The sequence below is a fragment of the Hevea brasiliensis genome, unplaced genomic scaffold, assembly GCF_030052815.1.
Source record: "Hevea brasiliensis isolate MT/VB/25A 57/8 unplaced genomic scaffold, ASM3005281v1 Scaf42, whole genome shotgun sequence".
Lineage (NCBI taxonomy): Eukaryota > Viridiplantae > Streptophyta > Magnoliopsida > Malpighiales > Euphorbiaceae > Hevea > Hevea brasiliensis.
In genome coordinates this window covers 220,602-242,119 of record NW_026614940.1, presented here as the reverse complement: position 1 = coordinate 242,119, position 21,518 = coordinate 220,602, and the positions used below count along the sequence as shown (strand labels likewise).

The 21,518-nt window shown below is 33.3% G+C and overlaps 1 protein-coding gene across 2 annotated transcripts; it reads left to right on the top strand.

Annotated features, from left to right (window-relative positions):
* The first annotated feature begins 15,367 nt into the window (after positions 1 to 15,367).
* Positions 15,368 to 20,788, top strand: LOC131177354 (uncharacterized). 2 transcript variants are annotated; one of them, XM_058142321.1, is made up of 6 exons: positions 15,369 to 16,254; positions 16,398 to 16,456; positions 16,979 to 17,048; positions 17,294 to 17,419; positions 17,512 to 17,640; positions 20,149 to 20,788. In XM_058142321.1, the coding sequence occupies exons 1-6, from the start codon at positions 15,460 to 15,462 to the stop codon at positions 20,608 to 20,610; spliced, it is 1,641 nt and encodes a 546-aa protein (XP_057998304.1). In that variant the 5' UTR covers positions 15,369 to 15,459; the 3' UTR covers positions 20,611 to 20,788. The 2 variants fall into 2 exon arrangements, with proteins under 2 accessions (XP_057998305.1, XP_057998304.1); XM_058142322.1 differs by lacking the exon at positions 17,294 to 17,419 and having other exon boundaries at positions 15,368 to 16,254.
* The last annotated feature ends 730 nt before the right edge of the window (positions 20,789 to 21,518 follow it).

The window sequence follows — 21,518 nt, the reverse complement described above, 5'->3', positions numbered from 1 at the left end:
AGCTACTGAAAGTGGCTCTGGGAAAAGAAAACATTTTGGAGGATCTAGCTCGTGCAAATCTGGTAGAGGTATATCTTCTAGACAGAAACCATCCCAATCTGATCAGCAAACTCAATAGAGACGTAGAAATACGCTATCGGATCGACTTTGTGAGACTTGTGGTAAACCACATAGTGGAGTATGTTATAGAGCTATAGGAGCATGTTTCAATTGTGGAGGGACTAGTCATTTTGCTAAGGATTGCATAAGTCCACGCCGTTATGGATCATTTACCACGGCAGAAGGATCAGCCCAAGTTTCTACCCCGAAGAGTTTACCAACAGTTGGTAGAGGCAGAGGCAGAGGTAGGGGTAGTACACTTGGAAGTCAGAATACTGTGAATCAACCAGGAAAAGGTGATGCTCCAGTGAGAGTATACATTATGCGACAGAGGGACGAGGATGAGACTTCTGGTATGGTTGCTGGTATTTTCTCAATTCTTAACTGAGATATGTATATGTATAAAAAAAATATCAAAATTGATATGTTAGTGACTAGTCTTTTTAAAATTAATTTTGGAAGAGTTTGTCAGTGAAAAGTATTTGCTAGCACACAAGAATTTGTAAAGTTAATTAGTAAGCCTAATTATGTAAGGAAAGAGAACCTAAAAGTAAGTTATAGTAATATAGTTATCTTAGATGCGGGTAAGGGTATTACTGCTGATAGATGTCAGTGGGTACCATAATCAAAATAAGTTTAAGATATTAGTGAATTTAAAAGAAATAAGATATAGGGAAGTTTGTTCTATTGGGATGTATCGTAGTAACTATGCAATATTCTTGATGTTTGTCTTTGCAGACACAATTCTGATCGACTTGGGATATATTGTGTAGAGCTACGTACTACCCAATAGTACACAAGAATAAGAATAGTTGCAAATGGCATCTGTTTTGGTACAGTTATGATAAGGTAAAGTTTTCTTATTGGAAAGGAGTTCGAAAATTCTAACCTGGGATTTAAAACTCTAAAGTTAGAATATTAAAAGGTTATAGTGCAGTACAAAAGAAAATAATGACTACACATCAGTGCAAAATAAGCTATAGAATATCGATAGATAAAAATAAATAGAACAGTAAGAAATGAGAAAAATACTAGATGAGGAATTGCCACCAAGGCAAGCAATTTACTTAAGATGCGTAACGGTATTTCTAACTATTTTATCAAGAAAGAAATAAGTTAAACCAAAGCAAACAAGATAGTGTGAAATGGCACATAGGCCTTGGTCATAAATGGAGATGGTAAGTTAATGGTTATGGACCTATGGCCAAGAAAGAAAAGACTACAAAAGAAAATAATTTCTAAAAGAACAGCAAGAAAATACTAAAATATTCTTAACTAAATTGAAGGTTACATCCAATGATTAAGAGATTTGATAAGAAAAGAGTAAAACTAAGTTCTCACCCATAGGATCACATGAGGTCCTAGAAAAGCGGATCCACTAGCACACAGATTTGCTTACCTGAAAAATTGAAATGAATTTGAATCTAACTTATGACAGAAGCTCATAAGAAACTTGGCACACGAGGTGAGCAATCGATAAGTAAATAATATTGGTTAAAGTGCTAAGGAACCATCATTCAGGCCAAGAAGATACTTAGGAGCGTGAATAGGACATGAGGAGACAACACCCACAGCTGTTCAGAGACTGATACCAGGTAAAATTTCGAGGACGAAATTTTTTTAAGGGGGGAAGAATTGTAACACCCCTATTTGCATAGCCTGGTATATTTCACTGTTCCGGTGACCGGTGTCGGTTCGGACAACTAAGGGGATTAGAACCACACTTAAGACAACTAGATAAGCCATAAACACAAATAATTAGTAATTGTCAATTAGTTAAGTATAAATAAGAAAAACATAACATAAGAAGTTAAACGAGCCGGAAGTTAAACGAGCCGAGAGTCACAGCGATGGGTGATCTTCTCGGGAAGGATTGCAAATTCGATTTAAACTCAAATTTCGAACCGTAAAATGTGACGCTACGGTCCTTAGGACCATTACAAACACAGTGGAAAAGAGAAAATCACGAAAAAGAACTGTTTAGTCAAATAATTAGGTCAGGGAGCCGAAAGAAATATTGAATTATTTGCAAAACGGGTTGAACCGGCAAGGGGCAATTTGGTCAATTGACCCCGAGAGCTGACTCCTGACCTAATTGTCAAATAAAATTAGAGAAAAGAAAATGTTGGAATCGAGAATTGAATTAAAGAACTAATAGAAAAAAAAGAAGAAAGAAAATGAAAAAGGCGTAGGGAGATGACATCATGAATGACATCATGCATGATGCCATAAATCCTATAATTAATAAATTTAATTAAATAGATTTTTGGGTCTTCCATAAGACAACTTACATAAAAGAAATAAAAAGAAAAAAAAATATCATTTGGTCATCTTCCTTATCCTTGTGCCGCCCCATCTCTCTCTTCATTCTCACTCACTTGTTCCACCATTTTTAAGAATTAGAAAGCTTGAAATTTCCCTACTTACTTCCATAAATTCACAAAGTCCCAACATTAAAAATTCTCTTTACATGTTGAGGAAACATTAGAGAGCAAAAAGAAGAAGAAAGACTTGAAGAAAGTAAAGCCTAGAAAGACACCTAACAAGGTTAGTGATTTAAGATACAAAATTAGTTTATTTGTTATGTTTTTAGCTTGATTAACTTGTAAATAAACTTAAAATGAAAAGAAAAATTTATTGAGGGACCATGAATGATTTTCTGCCAGCATGTATATGGGGGTGTTATTGCATGATTTGATTAACTTAGATGGTGATATGAACTTTAAGTAGTTAAATGGTTGTGATTAAAGGCTTGAATTAGCTAAATGCAAGGAAATTGTGAAGTAAGGTTTTGGACATTAGGGTTTAGAGAACAAAAATGTGAGAAACTTGTAAATGATGTCTTTGACCTAGTTTGAAGTGAGAAATGGTCAATGGTGACCAAATGAAGTGTGTTGGAATGGTTGGAGTTAAGGCCAAATTCGGATTGAGTATGGTCATGCTGCTGGCAGCATGACCAAGTTACCTTTGAGGGACCAAAAATAAAATTTTACAAGTCCAATTGGTATGGGACCAATTGGGAATGAAAATAGACACTAAATGACACAATTTTCATTTAGGAAGCATGCCCAAAAAGTGACCAAAACCTAGTGAACAAATTGACCAAACTTGGAAAATCTCAATCTATCCCTGTACAAACTGACCAAATGAACAGTGTTTGTTCATTTGGTCATAACTTGAGCTAGGCAGGTCAAAATGACCTGACATTTTACCAGTGGACAGTTTAGATATAAACCTAAAACTTTCATGAAGAACACAAACACAAATTATGCCATTAACCAAGTCATTTGGCCACCCAAAATTGGTGACCTAAAACTGCCAGAACCAAAATTTGCCCAGAAAATCTGGGTTAAGTCCAATCTGGCAGCCATAGTTTAAATGGCTATAACTTGAACTACAAAACTCCAATTGGAGTGATTCAAAAAGGAGAATAAACTTAAGACAATAGGGAACATTTTCTATGAAGAAAGTTTTACCAAATTCTAACAGTAAAATGACCAATAGAACAGTGCAACCTTAGACACCAAAATTAAAAATTTATCAAATTTGCCTAAAAGACTTAGAATTTGAGTAAACAACCAAAACCAACAAATTTAGTGATCAAAATGTGGTATATGGGTGAAGTTGGAATTCCCATACCTATTAAGCTTTAGAAAGTCAACAAATTGACTTGAATAGTATCATGAATAGTAACTCCAAAATGAAAATTTCCAAAAATGTTAGTTTAGGCATATTTGGGCTAAAATGAAGTATTTATGAATTAATTATTAGATTTATTGTGAAATAAGATACTAAAACACTATAAATTTTGTGTTTCAGCTGAAAAAGACCCGAAAGGTATAAGGGACTGAGTCAAGGCCTAGAGGTGACTCACATTAGGTTTGTGCACAAAAATTTTTAAATTATAGTTTTCATAATGGAAATTGATTTGTTATACATTGTGAATGTGTTTCGTTCATTATGAATTTCGAGAATGTTGTGTTGCCTATTTTTCAATGGAAATTTGGAATGAAAATTATTTATTGATTTGTATTAAATATTTGAACAAATGGTTTTGAATTTAGTTATGGCTTTGAAAATCTTATTTGAAAAATAGTGTGTTACCTACTTTGAAAATGAAAAGTTTGGAATGAAATATGATTTGTGAATTGTATGAAATGTTTGAATAACTTGATTTAAATTGTTTTGAGTAATTTGAAATATTGAATTGTGACATTACCATGATGAAGTATTTATGATGCTTTTGATTTAAATTATTTTAAATTCACACTTGGCATGACAATATTAATATGTTCCTCCTCCACTTGTGGGGTGAGTTTGATATTTGATTATATTCCTCCATCTCTGGCTTTCCAGTCAGAGGGGCGAGTTTGGATGAGTACTCATTTGCTAACTAGCCACCTCTCTCATTTATTTCAATTAATGGGGTGAGTATGCCTTGTCGTGATATACACACGACATGTTCGGAAATTTTGTGTCATGTTCTAAGTTGTGTTATTGTTTGGCAACACTATGTTTATTAAATTGTTTGATCAAGTTGTGCTATATTAAGCTTTGAAAATTATGATTTGTTATAAATAGGATTTGAGAAAAAAAATTGTGAAATGCGATTATGAGATTTTTGAATGATGATTTGTTCATAAATATTTTATATTATACATTTTATGCTTTATTGTGCACCACTGAGTATTTATATACTCAGCGATAGCTTTAACTTGCTGTCGCAGATAGAGAAAAGGATATAGCAGCAGAGCAAGCTGCTACAGTTATAGAGGAGAACAATTGAAGAATTTTTGTACGGGTATTTGTCTATACCCTAGTAGTTTAGTTTGATGTAAATATGATAGTATGCATATGTATCTCTGTAATTTGAGTAATTGTATAGATAAAATTGTAATAATATTATTTTTAAGATTTTGTATCTGTAAATTAACTTATGATTGTAAATTAATGATTTAAAATGCAATGTGCATGAGTTATGAAATGTTTTGAGATATTAATTCTTGAATTGAAATTTGGATTTTGAATTAAAGTGTTGCTGTTGCTGTTGGTTTGAAGTTTGGTGGTTGCAAATGGAGTTGTGATTGAGAAATATATTGGGAGTGTTTGTATTTTCAAGTTTTGAAGAACTGTTTTCTAAAAAATATAGACGGCACTCTGCCGAAATTTTTATAAAAATTGCGGAGATTTTTAAATATCTAAGAATTTAATTTACGTTTGGACTTTAAATAAAGGTTTTAAAAATTTTAAAAAAATTTTACCCATCAATTTCAAAGTGAACGAAAATTATTTTAAAATCCCTTGTAGTATATTTAATGGGTTACCGGTAGGTGAAGTACGGTAATTCATTAGGTGTACTACGGGAACATGTTACATCTTACGAAGAGTAGGGTGTGACAAAAAATTAATTTCAGAATCTTATGAATCTTTTCCAATTAGTTTCACATTCATATCTATTGAGGTTGATGAGTTATGAATTTTATAAAAAAGTAGTGTGATTCTGTCACTTAAAAAGTTACGATTTGTGTAGACCACTCGGCTAGAACTTTGTTTGGTCTATAAATTTTATGATCTTGTATGATGTTTTTGCTGTCTTCTATAATTTTTTCATGATTTTTAGACATATCTAACTATTTTTCAAAAATCAGATTTCTTGTTACCGTCAATCTGCTAGAATTTGAAAATCGTAGTTTATGCATATTCTTATATTTTCTTGGGTTCCAATTGATATTTGATCTATTTTTCTGTTTTTTTTTTCTAATTCAAGAAGTGTTATGAAGTATTTGGAATAAGTTAGAAGACATGGACCCTTAGGTAGTTGTAACTAATTAGAAATCTTAACCCTTTAGGAGACTAGAGTTAGAATCTAATGTGAATTGTTATTAATATTTTCTTATTTTCTTTACTTCCTTTATTTTCTTTAAGTTTTTTTTATTACAAATAAAATTGGTAAGTAGCCCTAAAGTAAGTACCAAATACGACATTTACATGAAGCTAAACGGGAGTAAGTCAGGGATATCATTGCCATACTAAAAGAGAATGCCCTTTTTTTATGGGTAGCTTGCTCTAATGGCAACAACAATTATCAACAAGTAAGTAGCCCTAAATTCTTAAAATAATTGTTGGCATGAAAATGCAGTAATAATAGAATTTTTATTTGGTAAATTAAAATTAACTTTGTTTTTAATTTAACTGACTTTTTGCATGTGATTATTTTAAACAAATACTTAGTAAATTAAAATTAATCTTATTTGTAAATTAAATTAACCTTAGCATGAAAATAAATTTAATTTAATACTAGATAATTGTAAAATAAATTTGCATGTTATAAATCTTTATTAAGTTATGATTATTTGGGCCTTATGTGATATTTGAATAAATTATATATATATAATTAATTTAGTTTAATTATCCTTAGGGTAATTTGGTGAAAAATTAATTAATTAGGTTAAATAGAAACTTAAGGTTATTTAAAATTGAATTTGTTTATAAATTAAATTCTCAATAATAAATTAATTTTAGTCATCTGGTAAATATCATTTAAATAATTAGCAACCCTATAGATAGGAATTACTTGTACATAAAAATTGTTTGTAAACAACAACCCTTTTATGAATTACTTGAGTGTGTAGGATTAGAATTGTATTTTTAAAATAAAGTTTAATAAAGGAATAATAAACAAGACCTCTAGAAACATTAGTAGATGACTGACACTCGAATTAATGTAATTAGACCAGGCGTAAGGGGTGCCTAACACCTTCCCATTATGTACCCACTATCCCAAACCTAGATATTGGGCTATGGTAATGATGGTTGTGGAAACTCTATAAAGAGTAAGTTGCCATCCATGACCCTCGAAAGAAATAATAAATATGTCTCGGTTACTACCTTGGTGGCGACTCCTGTCTATCTATGCCTTCGTGCCATAAATCCTTAGTACTGTGGCAGTGTTATGAGAAGACAGTACTTACCAGTGGTTTGATTTTATTAGGATTATACAAATTGCATGTCTAAGAAATGTTGTCTAAGGAGGTGGTACTTAAGTGAGACCATTGTGACTCCATCATCTTCTTTGAGTATTACCTGGTGCATTTTATATAATTCTAGTGGATGATATTTCTCCCCATACCTTACTGCGACACCCCCCCCCCCCCTTATCTTACAAAAGTAGCATAGGCTAAGTTGCATGGCCGTTTGTTTTTGGGTCCTCCAATTTCCCTTTTGATTGTTTTGTGTCCGACAGTTTCATTTCTTTGGACTTTTAAATTCAGATGGGAAAAGCCACTAAAAGGTTGTAGCATTTAAGCCTATGATAAAGTTGTATTGTGACATGAAATTTCACTATCATGTTGATCTTACATTGGTTATTCATTTTTTTTTTCTAAATTCCATTAAATCATTTATTCAATATTTCAATATGTTAAGCATTAATCTAGAGACAATATCTCGATCAGAGATTATTGAGGAAGAATAGATTGAGATGAGATGAGAATATACTTGATGAGAAGAGAAATAGAAACATATAGAAGAAAAAGTATTCTATTATTAATTCTCAGAATGAATGAATCTGTTACAGATAAGGATCTCTACTTATACAGAGTAGAATAAACTGCTATTTAACTAATCCTATTACACGTGATAGCCTTCTATCATCCTAACTTCTTCACAACAATATTTCACTTCAAAATACATTTTACCTGACTCTCTACCCATTCCTCTTCTTTCTCCTATAGTATGTAATAATATCCCCTCCAAGAGAATCTTTTTGTCCCTAGTAAGATTGGAACTCAGGAAATTGAGTCAAAATAAAAGTTTGATCTTCCCAAATACCTTTTTCTGTAGGTAAATGGTACCACTGAATGAGACCTTGTAAGACCTACTAACCATTTTTGGTGAGGCCTAAAAAACTTCTGAGGTCTTTAATTGATTAAGGGATTAGCCAAGAAACCATGGCTTGAACCTTAGAAGGATCAGTTGATACCTCTTTGCCAGAGATGATGTAGCCTAAATATTCAATTTTTGACTTGCCAAAAGAACATTTACTAAATTTGGCAAACAATTTTTACTGCTGCAATACCTTAAACACCTCTTATAAATGTTGCAAATGATCTGACCATAATGAACTATAGATTAGAATATCATTAAAGAAAATTAAAACAAACTTCCTTCATAAGTGCTTGGAAAGTGGCAGGGACAGTGGTTAGCCCAAAAGGCATGATAGTAAACTCATAATGGCCATGATGAGTCCTAAAAGCTGTCTTATGAACATCTAAAGGATCCATCCTTATTTGGTGGTAGCCAACTTTCAAATCTATCTTAGAAAAGATGGAAGCACCATGCAACTCATTTAAAAGATCATTTATTATGGGAATTGGAAATTTATTTTTTACAGTGAGGTTATTTAACCTTTTATAATCAATATAAGACCTCCATGTTCCATCTTTTTTCTTAACAAATAAAACTGGTGAAGCATAATAAGGACTTACACTTGGCTGTATAACTCTACTTTTTAACATCTCTTGCACCAATTTCTCTATTTCATCTTTCTGGAAATGAGGATACCTATAGGGCTTAATATTTACAGGCTGAGCAGAAGGTGTGACACCCCTTACCCGTGTACAGTATATCCGAGTAAGCAAAGTCACACGGTGTACCGGAACACTCTATTTTACTTTAATTTATTTTTATCATAGTTTTGAATACAACTTGTGAAATATAATTCATTTAAGCCATTTATTGAAATTACAATTTATTTGAGGTTCCGAAAATTTTATAGAAAATCCGGCAGAGTGCCGGCTAAAACTAGAGAAAACCGTTCTTCGGAACCTGTTAAAAACACTTCCAATAATCATTTCTCATCATTCTCAAACTCCAGAGATCATCAAAATCTCAACATTTTTCAATTTCATTTCTCAATCATTCATCTCATATGATAATCATGTACAAATCACAAATAAACATTCACTTTTCCATTCATCAACACAATTTTCATTATTTACATGAAAATCAAAATATATTACATAAGTTTCATTTATACAAAGGAAAATAAAAATCAATTACAAAATACCAAAATGAAGCCTAGTGTCCTACCAATGCACTGTAGATGGTGAGGTGACACGGACACTATGCAGAGCTGCAGGATGGACTCACCTACCATGGTCTACTGGGCTCACGATCAGTATCTCCAGAACCTACGCATGGCAAAAGCAACGCGCTAAGCAATGATGTTTAGTGGTGCAATAATAAAAAAAAAAAGAAAATAGCATAAAATAAATATGTATTGAATGTATATGTCTTATTTGTTTTGTATTTGTTATATTTATTTATTTCTTTAACTTTGTCCATTTTCATTCATTTAGTTACCGAAGTAACCTATACTGGACGATTGGACTGGATAAACGGGTAAACTGGCACTGGGTATCAAGTACCTTGGGCCGTCACACCATCGGTCACATATGTATCTCCCGGTGTGCATCAGAACAGCTAACAAGCTATAAATAACAATAGGCACAAGGCCAAGTCCCAACACAATATCAAAATGGCTAAAAGCCATAAAATCACAGAATGGCATATTGCCATATGCAGTACTGCTAACTGAACCCTATTGGCATGCCAAACTATCCAAACCAATCTTGTTAGGTATACTAGGGCATTTGATACTTTAAAATTCTTCAATTTGTGAATTTCAAATTTTGGTGTCACTATTCACTTCATTAGTCAACAAAAATGTTGACTTTTGGATAGAAAATAGGTGTATTGGTTTTAACACTCCTAATGTACCACATTTTGCATTTAAAACTTGTTGGAATTAATCACCAAATCCATTTCTAAGCTTAAATCCAAGAGAGCAGAATTTGCAGTTTTTGAACCCTAACTTTACTGTTCCATTAAGCACTGTTGCAGTGGGAATTTGAGGAAATGGTAAACATAAAAGTTGTTCCTTATTTTGTCTAGTTGAATTTCTTTTTTTGAATCACTCCATTTGGAGTTTTGTAGCTCTAGATATGGTCCAAAAACCACAGTTGGCCGGATTGGAAAACTGCAAAATTTACCAAATCTAAGATAAATGAACAAAGGATCGTGAGTGCCTTGTTGGATAGGTTCTGGTCATAATTTGGGATAGGTTTCTTCATGAAAGTTGTTTGTCTATATCTTATCTTGTTGCTGTAAAAATTTCAGGTCAAATGGACCATTCTACAGTGAGTTATGGCCAAATGAACAGTTCATTTGGTCATTCTGCAGAATTTAATTGCAGGGTATCCGGATTGGGGCCAACTTTTGGTCCACTTGCTTTGGTCTTTTGGGCATAGTTTCTTCAGCAAAATTGCGCCATTATAAGTCTAGTTTCATGTCCAATTGGCCAAACACCAATTGAACCTACACAGCCAAAGATATGGTAGTCCAAACAGCCGGATTCAGGCCTCTCCTTGTCCCCTAGGCAGCCTACCATTTCACTTTGCCATGCTATATTTTAGTCCAAATTATGGTCAACTTACCTCAAATGGTCACTAATTGACCATTAGAATGTTCTTTAACAATTTCATAAGCCAAATCAAATTTTCACTCCCAAACCCTAGACCAAATTCAAGGTTCACCCATGTTACCTTATTTAACTAACCAATTCATTATCCTTATATTTACATACTTTAAATATGATCTCTAGTTCACTCCAAGTCCATCAAGACACTCAATCTTGTTCCTTCCTTAGGGCTGCCGAAATTCATGGTAAACATACACATAGATTGTATTCATTTGGCTTACAAATTCTTACTCCTTTTTAAGTATCTAATATGGAAATAAAGAGTTTTAGGTATATATGTGCACTAACCTCTTGTAGGGCAGAATTTTCCAAGCTTAAACTTCACTTCCTTCCTTTTTCTTGGCTGCCAAAAGGTTATGCAAGATGCAAGGATAAATTTTAGTGAAAGTGACTTAGGGTTTTGAGGTGAGGTTTGAGAGATCTTTAAGCTTGAATGAAGAAGAAAAAAAAATGGAGGGTTTCTTGGCTATGGTGCGGCTGGGATTTGGGAAGAAGGTGGCTGTTTACTTTTTGTTTTCTTTGGTCTTTATTTATCTCTTTTATTAGTTAGTTAAATGGTTATTTAAATGCAATTGGTGGAAACTTTTAATTGACATCATAATGATGTCATAATTTGCTTTTTATGGATTTTTCTTTTCTTTTCTTTTCTACTAGCTTTACATTAATTTTTCATCACCCTTAATTCATATTTTATGTCATAATAATTATTTACTCAACTGGACAAGTCGGCCAAAAATCGTCTCTGAAGGCGAAATGACCAAAATGCCCTCTGTTTGGCTTAACGGGTCAGAATTGTCTGTACTAATTGAAAAATTTTTCTAAATATTTTCTTGGCATTCTAATGCCATAGGAACCTCAATGGCCCTTCTCTGGAGTCCCAAAAATTATTTTATAATTTTTCCCCCGGGTCTAGGGCTCCTAGTTGCGAGAACCGCAACTTCCTTCTGGGTTACCCATCGCTTGGGCACCGGCTCATTTTACTTGGTTGTATTTTATTTCTAAAATTTTTCCTAAATTTTTCTTATTAATATTTGAGTTAATTATGGTTCCTCACTTTAGTTTAAATATTTTTTCGGACGTTCTAGCTGTCCGGACCGACACTGATCACCGGAACAGCAGAATGTACGGAGTTGCTACCGGGAGGGTGTTACAGAAGGTATCAATTAAACAGAATGATTGTGACTCCTAAAAATGGGTAGTAACTTTGAATCTTCAAAAATACAATGATACTTTTCCAACAACACTTTTAAAAAATAATACTTGGCATTTTCAACTTGCTGTACCTTATAATTCTGCATATGAGTTGCCTAAATGCAGAACACTAGAGTTTGGAAATCCCCTCCATGCTTATGACAAAATTGATCACCGTTCACACAATTCAAGAGTTTATATTGAGATTTTTCCTTAGTGATGCCCTGCAACACTACCATTTTCCCTTCTTTCTTGAAGTTTACTATACAATTTTAGAAGTCAAACAAAATAAGGTTGAAAGTTCTCATCCAGTCCACCCCCAAGATCGTATCAAAACTTCCCATCTCCAAAAGCCTAAAATCAGAACAGAATGAATAATGATGGATTTTCTAACTAAAAGCAAGGGACATGTTCATGCTGAAAATCTTCTTTCCATCAGTAATAGTAACAACAAATGGAGGTACATTTACCAAAAGGAATCTTTAATTCCTTAGCTACTTTAGCATGTAAAAAACTGTGGGTATTTCCACTATTTACCAAAATTAATAACTCTCTATTTTTATATTTTCCCAACATTCTGATTGTTTCAGCCTCTTGCCTACCTTCTATGGCATGAACAGAAAGGGTTATCTCATTCATAAAACCATTAGAGGTATATCCCTCCAACAAATCTTGCCACACTTCTTCTCCTTCCTCCCCTTCTTGCCCTTGTAAATTAAAGACATTTCTCTAATCTTCACAAGCTTGTAAAGCCATCACAGATTTTTGTTGTTTACATTGGTGCCCAGGAAAGTACTTATCCCCACATCTAAAACATGGCCTAGTTTGCCTTATAGTATTGGTATTAGTATTACTGGTGGTATTTGGTTTAGGTGCAGATTGGTTTACAGAAGATTGACTTATTATAAGGGATGGTTTTTGAACAGATGCAAGTTGTTTTAGGTTAGTATTTTGATTAATAATGGGTGGTCTTGGTGCATAAGGGTAATTTGAGTATTTGAAAGAAGTTGCAACTGAACCAAAGGAACAAGGTCTAAAATTACTTTAGTGAGGTTTAGGGTAAACATTTGTTTTCTTGTTACAATTCAGAAACTATTCTTGAAACTTAGCAGTCTCTAAGGCATGAGAAAGCGAAGTAAGCCTCATCATTCTAACTACAGTCTAAAAAAAATAACGAATCCTAAACTCCAATAAGCCATTCAGATAAGAAAACCAAACATATGGTATTTGGGTGAGCATCCTCAATAAAATCACTAGCCTAAAACATGACTTATTAAATCATTCAAGTATTAGTCCTCTCACTCTGTTTGCTTCCTCATTTGCTGCGATAACTATATGGACCTTGACATGATACATCTCCCTAAATCAACAAAGTAAAAGATTTATATACCTAAACTCATATCCACGTAGTTTAATCTTGAAACAGAAACCATATTATTTGGTTTTTCAGAAATCTTGTCAATGAAATTAATCTAGCGAAAAGAAAGCGTGTAAATTGTAAAAAAATAAAGTAAATACACAAAACATCAATATTTACGTGGTTCACCCTGTCAACATAGGGTTACATCTACGGACATACCATCTTCCACTATTAATAATAATAAATCATTATTATAAGCTCAAAACTATACTATCCACAAACCCAATTACATGTAAGAAAACCTATACTACATAACTGCTCATAGTAAATATATTAGTTAGTCCCTCTTAATCTCCTCTAGAAATAACTTAATATATTTACTATTACAGCACTACACCACAAAGGGTGCCTTTAACTATATAGACAAGAGCACTCTCATCAATGGAGAAGAATCCCTTCCTTTTGAATTTTATGTCCTTACTCTACCTTAGGCCAAAGCCTCTCTCCATTACAATGGGCAAATGGCCCTCATCAATGGCCAGAGCTAAATCCTCAACAATTGGCAAAGCCCCTTTCTACAATGGGTGATAGTCTCACTCCATGAGCTGAAATTTAAATAACCTTTTCTATCATTTTCCTATTTATAGTGTTAATTATCTCAATCATAATTTGATTGAGTCCCACTCAATTTATGAATAACACTAAAACAAGAGTTGTACTTTATATAAGAAATATTCCTTTATCCTATTGAAGAATATTTCTCTCATACAAATTAGAAAAAGATCTCTCCAAATCCTACTAGAATTTCGAGTCATAATTCTAACAATCTCCACCTTGACTTAAAATCCATAAACCATTACATATCTCAAAATTTTGGGTGCCTTCAATCATCACATCTCCATGCTTGAGCTTAAACCCTTTAAATCATCAATCTCTCCAATCTTCATATTGGGTGTAACTTGCTTCTTTCTTTAAAAAATATTCGCGTCATCAATTTTTTGATTTTGCATCAAGAGCTTCACCTTAAATTCAATTCTCCTCCATCACCATTGTTGCATGTGCGACTTTTCACATGTTGCAGTAGTTCCACCTTCAATCAAACTCACCAAGATCATTCCATGCTCTGATATCAATTGTTATGCACTGTGAAAGTGTATAAACTGTAAAGAAATAAAGCAAACACACAAAATACTAATATTTATGTGATTCATTCTCTCAACATAGGGTTACAGTCACGGACATGCCATCTTCCACTATCAACAATAATAAATCATCGTTACAAGCTCAAAATTATACTACCCATAAACCCAATTACATGCAAGAGAACCCATACTATATAACTGCTCATAGTAAATATATTAGTTAGTTTCTCTTAGTCTCCTTTAGACATAACGCAATATATTTACTATTATAACATTACACCACAAAGAGTGCTTTCAACTATAGGATAAGGGCCTTCTCATCAATGGACAATAATCCATTCCTTTTGAATTCTATGTCCAAAGCATCTCTCCACAACAATGGACAAATGCCCCTCATCAATGGGCAGAGCTAAATTCTCACTAATTGGCAAAGCTCCTCTCTGCAGTGGATGACAGCCTCACTCTATGAGCTGAAAGTTAAATAACTTTTTTCACTATTCCACTATTTATAGTGTTAATCCCCTCAATTCTAACCTTATTAGGTGTCCTATTTAAGGGATAACACTAAAATAGGAGTTATACATTATATAAAAAATATTCCTCTATTCTATTGAGGAATATTTTTTCACTCAAATTAGGAAAATATCTCTCTAAATCTCACTAAAATTTTGAGTCATAATTTTAATAGAATCTATCACATATATTTATCTTTAAATTAATTGAGAATAAGTTATTTTATTTTTAATATTTTTATATATTTTATTCTTATCATTAATTTTATTTTTTAGATATTATATTATTCAATTTTTATTTCTAATAAATAGATATATTTTTCTTTATTAATAAATATTAAACTTAAAATATAATATTCAATATATCTCTATTTACATTCAAACTTATGAAAGAGTTTATAATTGGCAAAAGTAGAGGCAGATGGAAGGAAGAAGATGTATAATAAAATTAAAATTTAGTAATTAATTAATATGGTGTAAATAATAAATTTTTCGATGTCTATATTACTCGCGTTGCAGGACATAAGTTCCGTTCAAGTGGGGCGACCCTCTTGTTTGCAAATCATCCGCGTTGCCTTCCCTCTCCTCTCAATCCCCTTTTCTCCAACAAACGAAATGGGCAAAAAGAAACCCAAGGGACCAGACGCAGCCTGCGTTTCGCAAAACGACACCGTTCCTGCTTCCTCTGACATTTTCAAGAGCCTTTTCGGCGATGTTGAGCAAAACGAAGCCGTTTCCTCCATCTTCTCCGATAGGAATCCGTTCAAGAGAAAACCCCAAGAGTCGAGCTCTGGATTAGGTAATGTCAAATTCAATGAAAGCCCTAAACTTAGTGATTCTAAAGATTCCAATGTTGATTTGGTGAAGAGAAGACGAAACAAAGAGAAAAAGCACAATCTTGATGAAGTTTCAATTGAAGGAGAAGCCATAGGGACTCCTTTGGTTGCCAGGAAAATGAAGAAACTAAAAATCCAAAACTCTGATTTCATTTCTGAGGTGTCAGAAGGAAACCCCAATATGGGTTCTGGTTCTCGTCCAGAAAACGGGAACAAAAACTCTAGCTTGGTGGTTGAGCCAAAAGCAGAGATAACCCATAATGAGAAGAGCAACAAGCGAAAGAAGAGAAAGAGAGATGAGTTGGAGAGAGAGTACGAGACCCAAAAGTATGGCCCGAAGCCGGAAGATGATGCAAATGTAGTTATTGTTGGAGAGAAGAGGAAAAAGGTGGATAATGAAGCGGATTTGTTAGTTTCAATGGATGGAGAGGAATTTGATGATGAGAGTAAGCTCTTGAGGACGGTGTTTGTGGGTAACTTGCCTCTGAAGACGAAGAAGAAGGCGCTAATGAAGGAGTTTGGCCATTATGGGGACATTGAGTCTGTGAGGATCCGGTCTGTACCCATTGTAGATGTGAGTATCGTATGCATTTTGCTTGTGCTGCTTTGAGACATCAAAATGAATTTGTTTCGTTCTTATTGGGGTATGATGATTAATGATTTTGTTTGGTTGTTGCTATTTATGATATTTTTGTTATTGTTTTTGTGATTGGGCAGACCAAGATACCGAAAAAGGGGGCCATTATACTGAACAAAATCAATGATTCTGCTGACAGGTATTGGTGTTCATTTGAAATTGGCTCATTAAAAATAATGGTTTATATTTTCGCAAATGTTTCTCTTTTCTTTTTTGCAATTCTTGAATTGGATTAATCCAGGGTTTATGCAGTTCATGTGAATGGGGGGGAAAAACTAGTAATAAGACCGCATACAAAAAAAGTGATTAGTTGATTCGCCTCAAATAACCCATACTTTCTTTCTGAGCTCAAACTCCTAGTTGACTTGGGAGATATGTTAATTGAGATAGAAACAACAAAGAATAAATAGGGTATAAAAAAAAAAAATCCATACGCAATACACCAGTTTGCCTTCCAAATTTGAATTTGATCAGTGGCCTGCTCATATGCCAGCAATCAGATGATGACCATTTTTGGTTGTACAAATGAGTGGTTGGAATGCTATTAATAAGAGCTTCAATTTAGTTAATGACTGTGTTACTGTTATGCTTTTGTTTTTGATGCTTTATAAGATAATAGTTATCAATTTCACTCTCTGGTGACAAAAGTCCTGTATTGCAGTGTCCATGCTTACGTTGTTTTCAAAGCACAGGAATCTGCAGAGGCTTCTCTGGCCCATAATATGGCTTTGGTATGTTCTTCTAATGTTTGCTAGTTAACTTGATTTTGAGTAAAAATATGATGTTACAACTTCACCATCCCTCCCCCTCTCTCCCTCTCACTTTCTCTCTCAAACAAGCACGTGCGCGCGCGCGCGCGCGCGCACACACACACACACACACACACAAAAAGATTAGCCTGCCATAATTATAAGGTGAAGGTGGTACATGTGAGATGATCATGTATGCGGGCCTGCGCGCGTGCGTGTGTGTTTAGGTTGGAGGACATCACATTCGTGTTGACAGGGCATGCCCACCTCGTAAGAAATTAAAAGGTGAGGATGCTCCACTTTATGATAACAAAAGGACCCTTTTTGTGGGTAACCTCCCATTTGATGTGAAGGTAATCAGTTTCCCTGTGATCTTTTTATGTGCACGCTTTCCCTTTGCATTTGTATTTGCCTATCCTTATCTGTCTGGACATTTTTGCTGCAGGATGAAGAAATTTATCAGCTTTTTTCTGATATCAAAGATCTTGAGTCTAGCATTGAAGCTGTTCGGGTTGTTAGGCATCCTCATATTGGTCTGGGGAAGGGCATCGCATATGTATTGTTTAAAACAAGGGTAAGAATAAGATCAATTGTTTTATAATACTTATTTGGAAATAGGATCATCCAATAGGATCATCAACGTTAAAATTTTAGAATTGGCGACAGTAATATGTGTTCTTAACTTGGTGATTATTGGTGCGTTTTCCTCTTTTCTTTGACAAGACAAATTAATTTTAGTTCAAAAACTTAAAGGTAGTGCTGGTCTTATGCCTCTTGTTGTCTTATGTTTCAAACATTCTTTTTCTTTCTTTTTCTTTTTTTTTTTTTAAATTTTTTCCTTGGCATCTCTCTGTAGATTTCTGTTTCCAATACACTTTTAGCTGCTAATTAGGTCTATGAAATTGACTTTGAAGTGTTGACTTACTATCTTTGAAGAGGAAAATAACATAACTGCTATTATTGTCTTGTGGCTTGCTGGTGTCAATTCATCATAGATTGTGGGAAACCAATCATGGATCTTCACATGCGCTCATATTTGTCTTTCTGCAGTCTTCTTCCACATTTGTAACTTTTTATTTATTCTTTTGTCACCTTGTGCATGAAGTGAACAAGCGCATCCGATACAACATTCCCATCCTTCCTTCATCTCTCTGTACATTTCTCTTTCCAATGTTCTTTTAGCTGCTAATTAGGTATGTGAAATTGACTTTGAAATATTGCCTTATTATCTTTGAAGGGGAAAAAAAACAATTGCTGTTGTTGTCTAGTGTCTTGCTGGTGTCGATTCGTCATAGAGTGTAGGAAACCCAATCATGGATCTTCATATGTACTCATGTTTTCTGCAGTCTTCTTCCACATCTATTACTTTTTATTTATTCTTTCATCACCTGGTGATGTTCCATTTGTTGTAATAAATTTTGGAAAAAATTCCAGAGATTTGCCCATGCATTATCATTTCATCCACTTAAAAGAGTTTCACGTGCCAGGTTTTAGCTTAAGTTTCTGTGCACTCATTTATTTGTTTACAATTTAAAACCAAATAAGCAGATGGTGGGAAGCAAAAAGTTAATTGGTTTAAATTATGGTTTGAACTTTTCTATAAGTTGAAATTGCAGCACTCCTGGAACCCTAATCTATATATAACACTGAAAAAAGTTGAAAGCTACATTTTCTTTCATGTTGTTCAGAGCTTTCCATGCTTCTTTTTCTATTCTTCCACGGTATTTCTCTCAATTGACTTCGATTCTACTGTATTTTCGGGTTTGGAGTGGCTGTGTCCTTAATTTTTTTAAAATATTCAAATTTTGACTGGATAATGCTAAGATTTAAAGAGTTCAGATTTCAATATAGTATCTGTATGGTTGAGCGGTTGGGTGTCAGTTTTTAGCTTTCGGGCTCTCAAGCACTGGCCTGTACTGTTTTGTAAACATAACTTTCAATTAACTTTCAGAAGTTATCAGTCAATAGTTCAAAATTACAACTGTAGTGAAAGCCATAGTTATTAAAGGTGCGCCTAGGTTCAAGGCTCACCAAGCTCCAACTCTAGCACTTTATGTGCTTAGACGAGCGCCTTTGTTCCTAGCACAAGACTCTGGAAACACACACCTTCTTTATTTCCGCCTTTGGCGAGCACTTTTATTGGCAAAATACATTACCACTTAAAATTGATATTTGTCGATCTATCAGAATTCTATATTGACGTACTAGAAAGTTTTCGGAATTAGTATCATTGGTGATGACTAATAATCAAAATCTCATCAAACCAAAACTTTTAATAGTTTATTTTATTTGGATTGCAAAATTATTATTATTTGATTTCTTATTAGTTATTATTATTTTTTAATTTCATGTTATTTGAAGTTTGATGGAATATTTACATTTATTTTACTTTTATGGATTTTTAAAATCGCCTTTTACTTTTGCGCCTCAACTCATTTAGGTGTGCGCCTGCACCTTGTGCATTGTGCTTAGGCTTCAAGACTCCTTGGCGCCGTAGTGCGCCTTGAGCATTTAATAACTATTGTGAAAGCTAAGATTTTCAGCTGTCAGCTTTTAGCCTTTGAATCAAATAGTCATTTAGGTATTTTCTAGAATTCTTTAGTCAGATTCTATGCTCAATTTCAATTCTTGAAGCTATCATTGTTCCCATGTGAACTGTGTTGAAGTTTGAAGCTCTGACCTCATAACTGCTTTGGGAAACCATTTGGCGGATACTATTTCGGTCTGAGCTGGAGCTTTGTTGGCATATATGATTTTTTGTGGCTGTTATTGCATCAGATGCTTGACAGCATTGAAGAGCTGACTCATTAGGGATTCGATTGATTTTGTGTATCTAGTTATTTTCTTTTAGCATCTAGAATTGGCTAAACTCATGGATTAAAGGTTAACGTAGGAGTTCTAAGATACAGTTTTACTATGTTCAAATGTCTGAAAAATCATCTGAAAACTCAGTAGTGATATTATTCGGTTAACAAAGGCCATTTAAATTATATTGACATTAAATAAACCTGAACTTAAACTCTTATGTTATCGTAATTCATTGTCAACCTCATCTTTTTGATAACTTAATGGTGGGATGCAGGAAGCAGCAAATTTGGCATTGAAGAAAAGAAACTTGAAGATTCGAAATCGAGAGTTGAGGCTCTCTCATGCCAGACAAGATAGTACACCATCTAAGAGAAAGAAGTCTTTCACTGCTGACTCACCAACCAAGAGATTGGCAGTCGATTTGAGGACTCCTGACAGAAACAGTGGATCAAATACAAAGGATTCTTCCATTTCCTACCAGGGTTTTCGTGCTAGCAAATCTGGCATTCAAAAGAAATTGAACAATCCAAAACGCAATCGAGCCGTAAGGATAAAATCCAAGAATCAGCAAGGAGAGAAGCGCAAGGAAAAAAGACCAGCTGTTGCAGCAAGAAAGGCGAAAGCAAAAGCACGTAAAGATAGTGGCACTGCAAAACAAGCAGGTCAAAAGCGCAAGCTGGATAGCCGGACTCCACAAAGTTTCAACGTGAAGAAGAAAGCCAGAAAATTTAGGTAGTAACACAAGAAATGCTTCGTAGTCATGCATTACTCATCTTCTTTACATTTTTGTTGGTTTGCTTATTTAGTGTATTTCGTGTGAAAGTGAAATCATATGATATATTTATGTTTTTAAAATATTATTATTTTAAATGTTCTTTGAAGTAAGTTGAAAAGAATATTTTCTTATTTTTTTAGAGGAATTTTCTTATTTCAATTATATTAATTTCGTATGTTTTATATTCTTGTTAATTATATTTATATTTTCTTTCTTATTATTTTGAATTATCATTAAAAATTTTGTTTCTTTAAATATTTGCTAAATTTTCTGAATTGTCATAATTATAATTAAACAATTTTTCTTAAATAGCTCGATTAAAATTTTTTGTAATTATATTGCAAGCTATCTTATATATTAAATTTCTTCTAATATTTTAATTTATTTATAATTCTTTTGGTTTCAAGATCAATGGCTCCGGTTGTGTTTTTTAATTTTCAAGGCTCGGGCATGCCTATTAGTTGTATGATCTTAGCCATATACAGGCATGTTTGGTATTACTGTTGTATTCTGCTGTTATTTTGAAATTGTTGTTTATGAATTTGCTGTTCTAAAAAATTAGTTTACAAAAAGCTGTTTGTTAGTGTTAAATAATAAAAAAGGACTAACTATAAATATATTATTTTAGTTTTATTAAAAATTAACTATTTATTTTATTCCTATTATTTTATTATAATTATATTCAATTTATATAATAAAATTATTTTTTTTTAATTTATTAGTTAAATTTTAATAAACATCAATAAAATCTTTGACTAATATTTTGTAAAATAATTATCAAAATTAATATTTTATTTACTTAATTAAAAAGTATAAATATTTATTAAGGTTGATCTCTACATGTCATTAAACTCTTTGCAATTTGATCG

Excerpts from the sequence above, each read along its gene's own strand:
- LOC131177354 (XM_058142321.1), top strand. The coding sequence starts at position 15,460 with ATGGGCAAAAAGAAACCCAAGGGACCAGACGCAGCCTGCGTTTCGCAA. Across the intron at positions 16,457-16,978 it reads ATCAATGATTCTGCTGACAG|TGTCCATGCTTACGTTGTTT; the intron begins GTATTGGTGTTC and ends CCTGTATTGCAG. Across the intron at positions 17,420-17,511 it reads ACCTCCCATTTGATGTGAAG|GATGAAGAAATTTATCAGCT; the intron begins GTAATCAGTTTC and ends TTTTTGCTGCAG.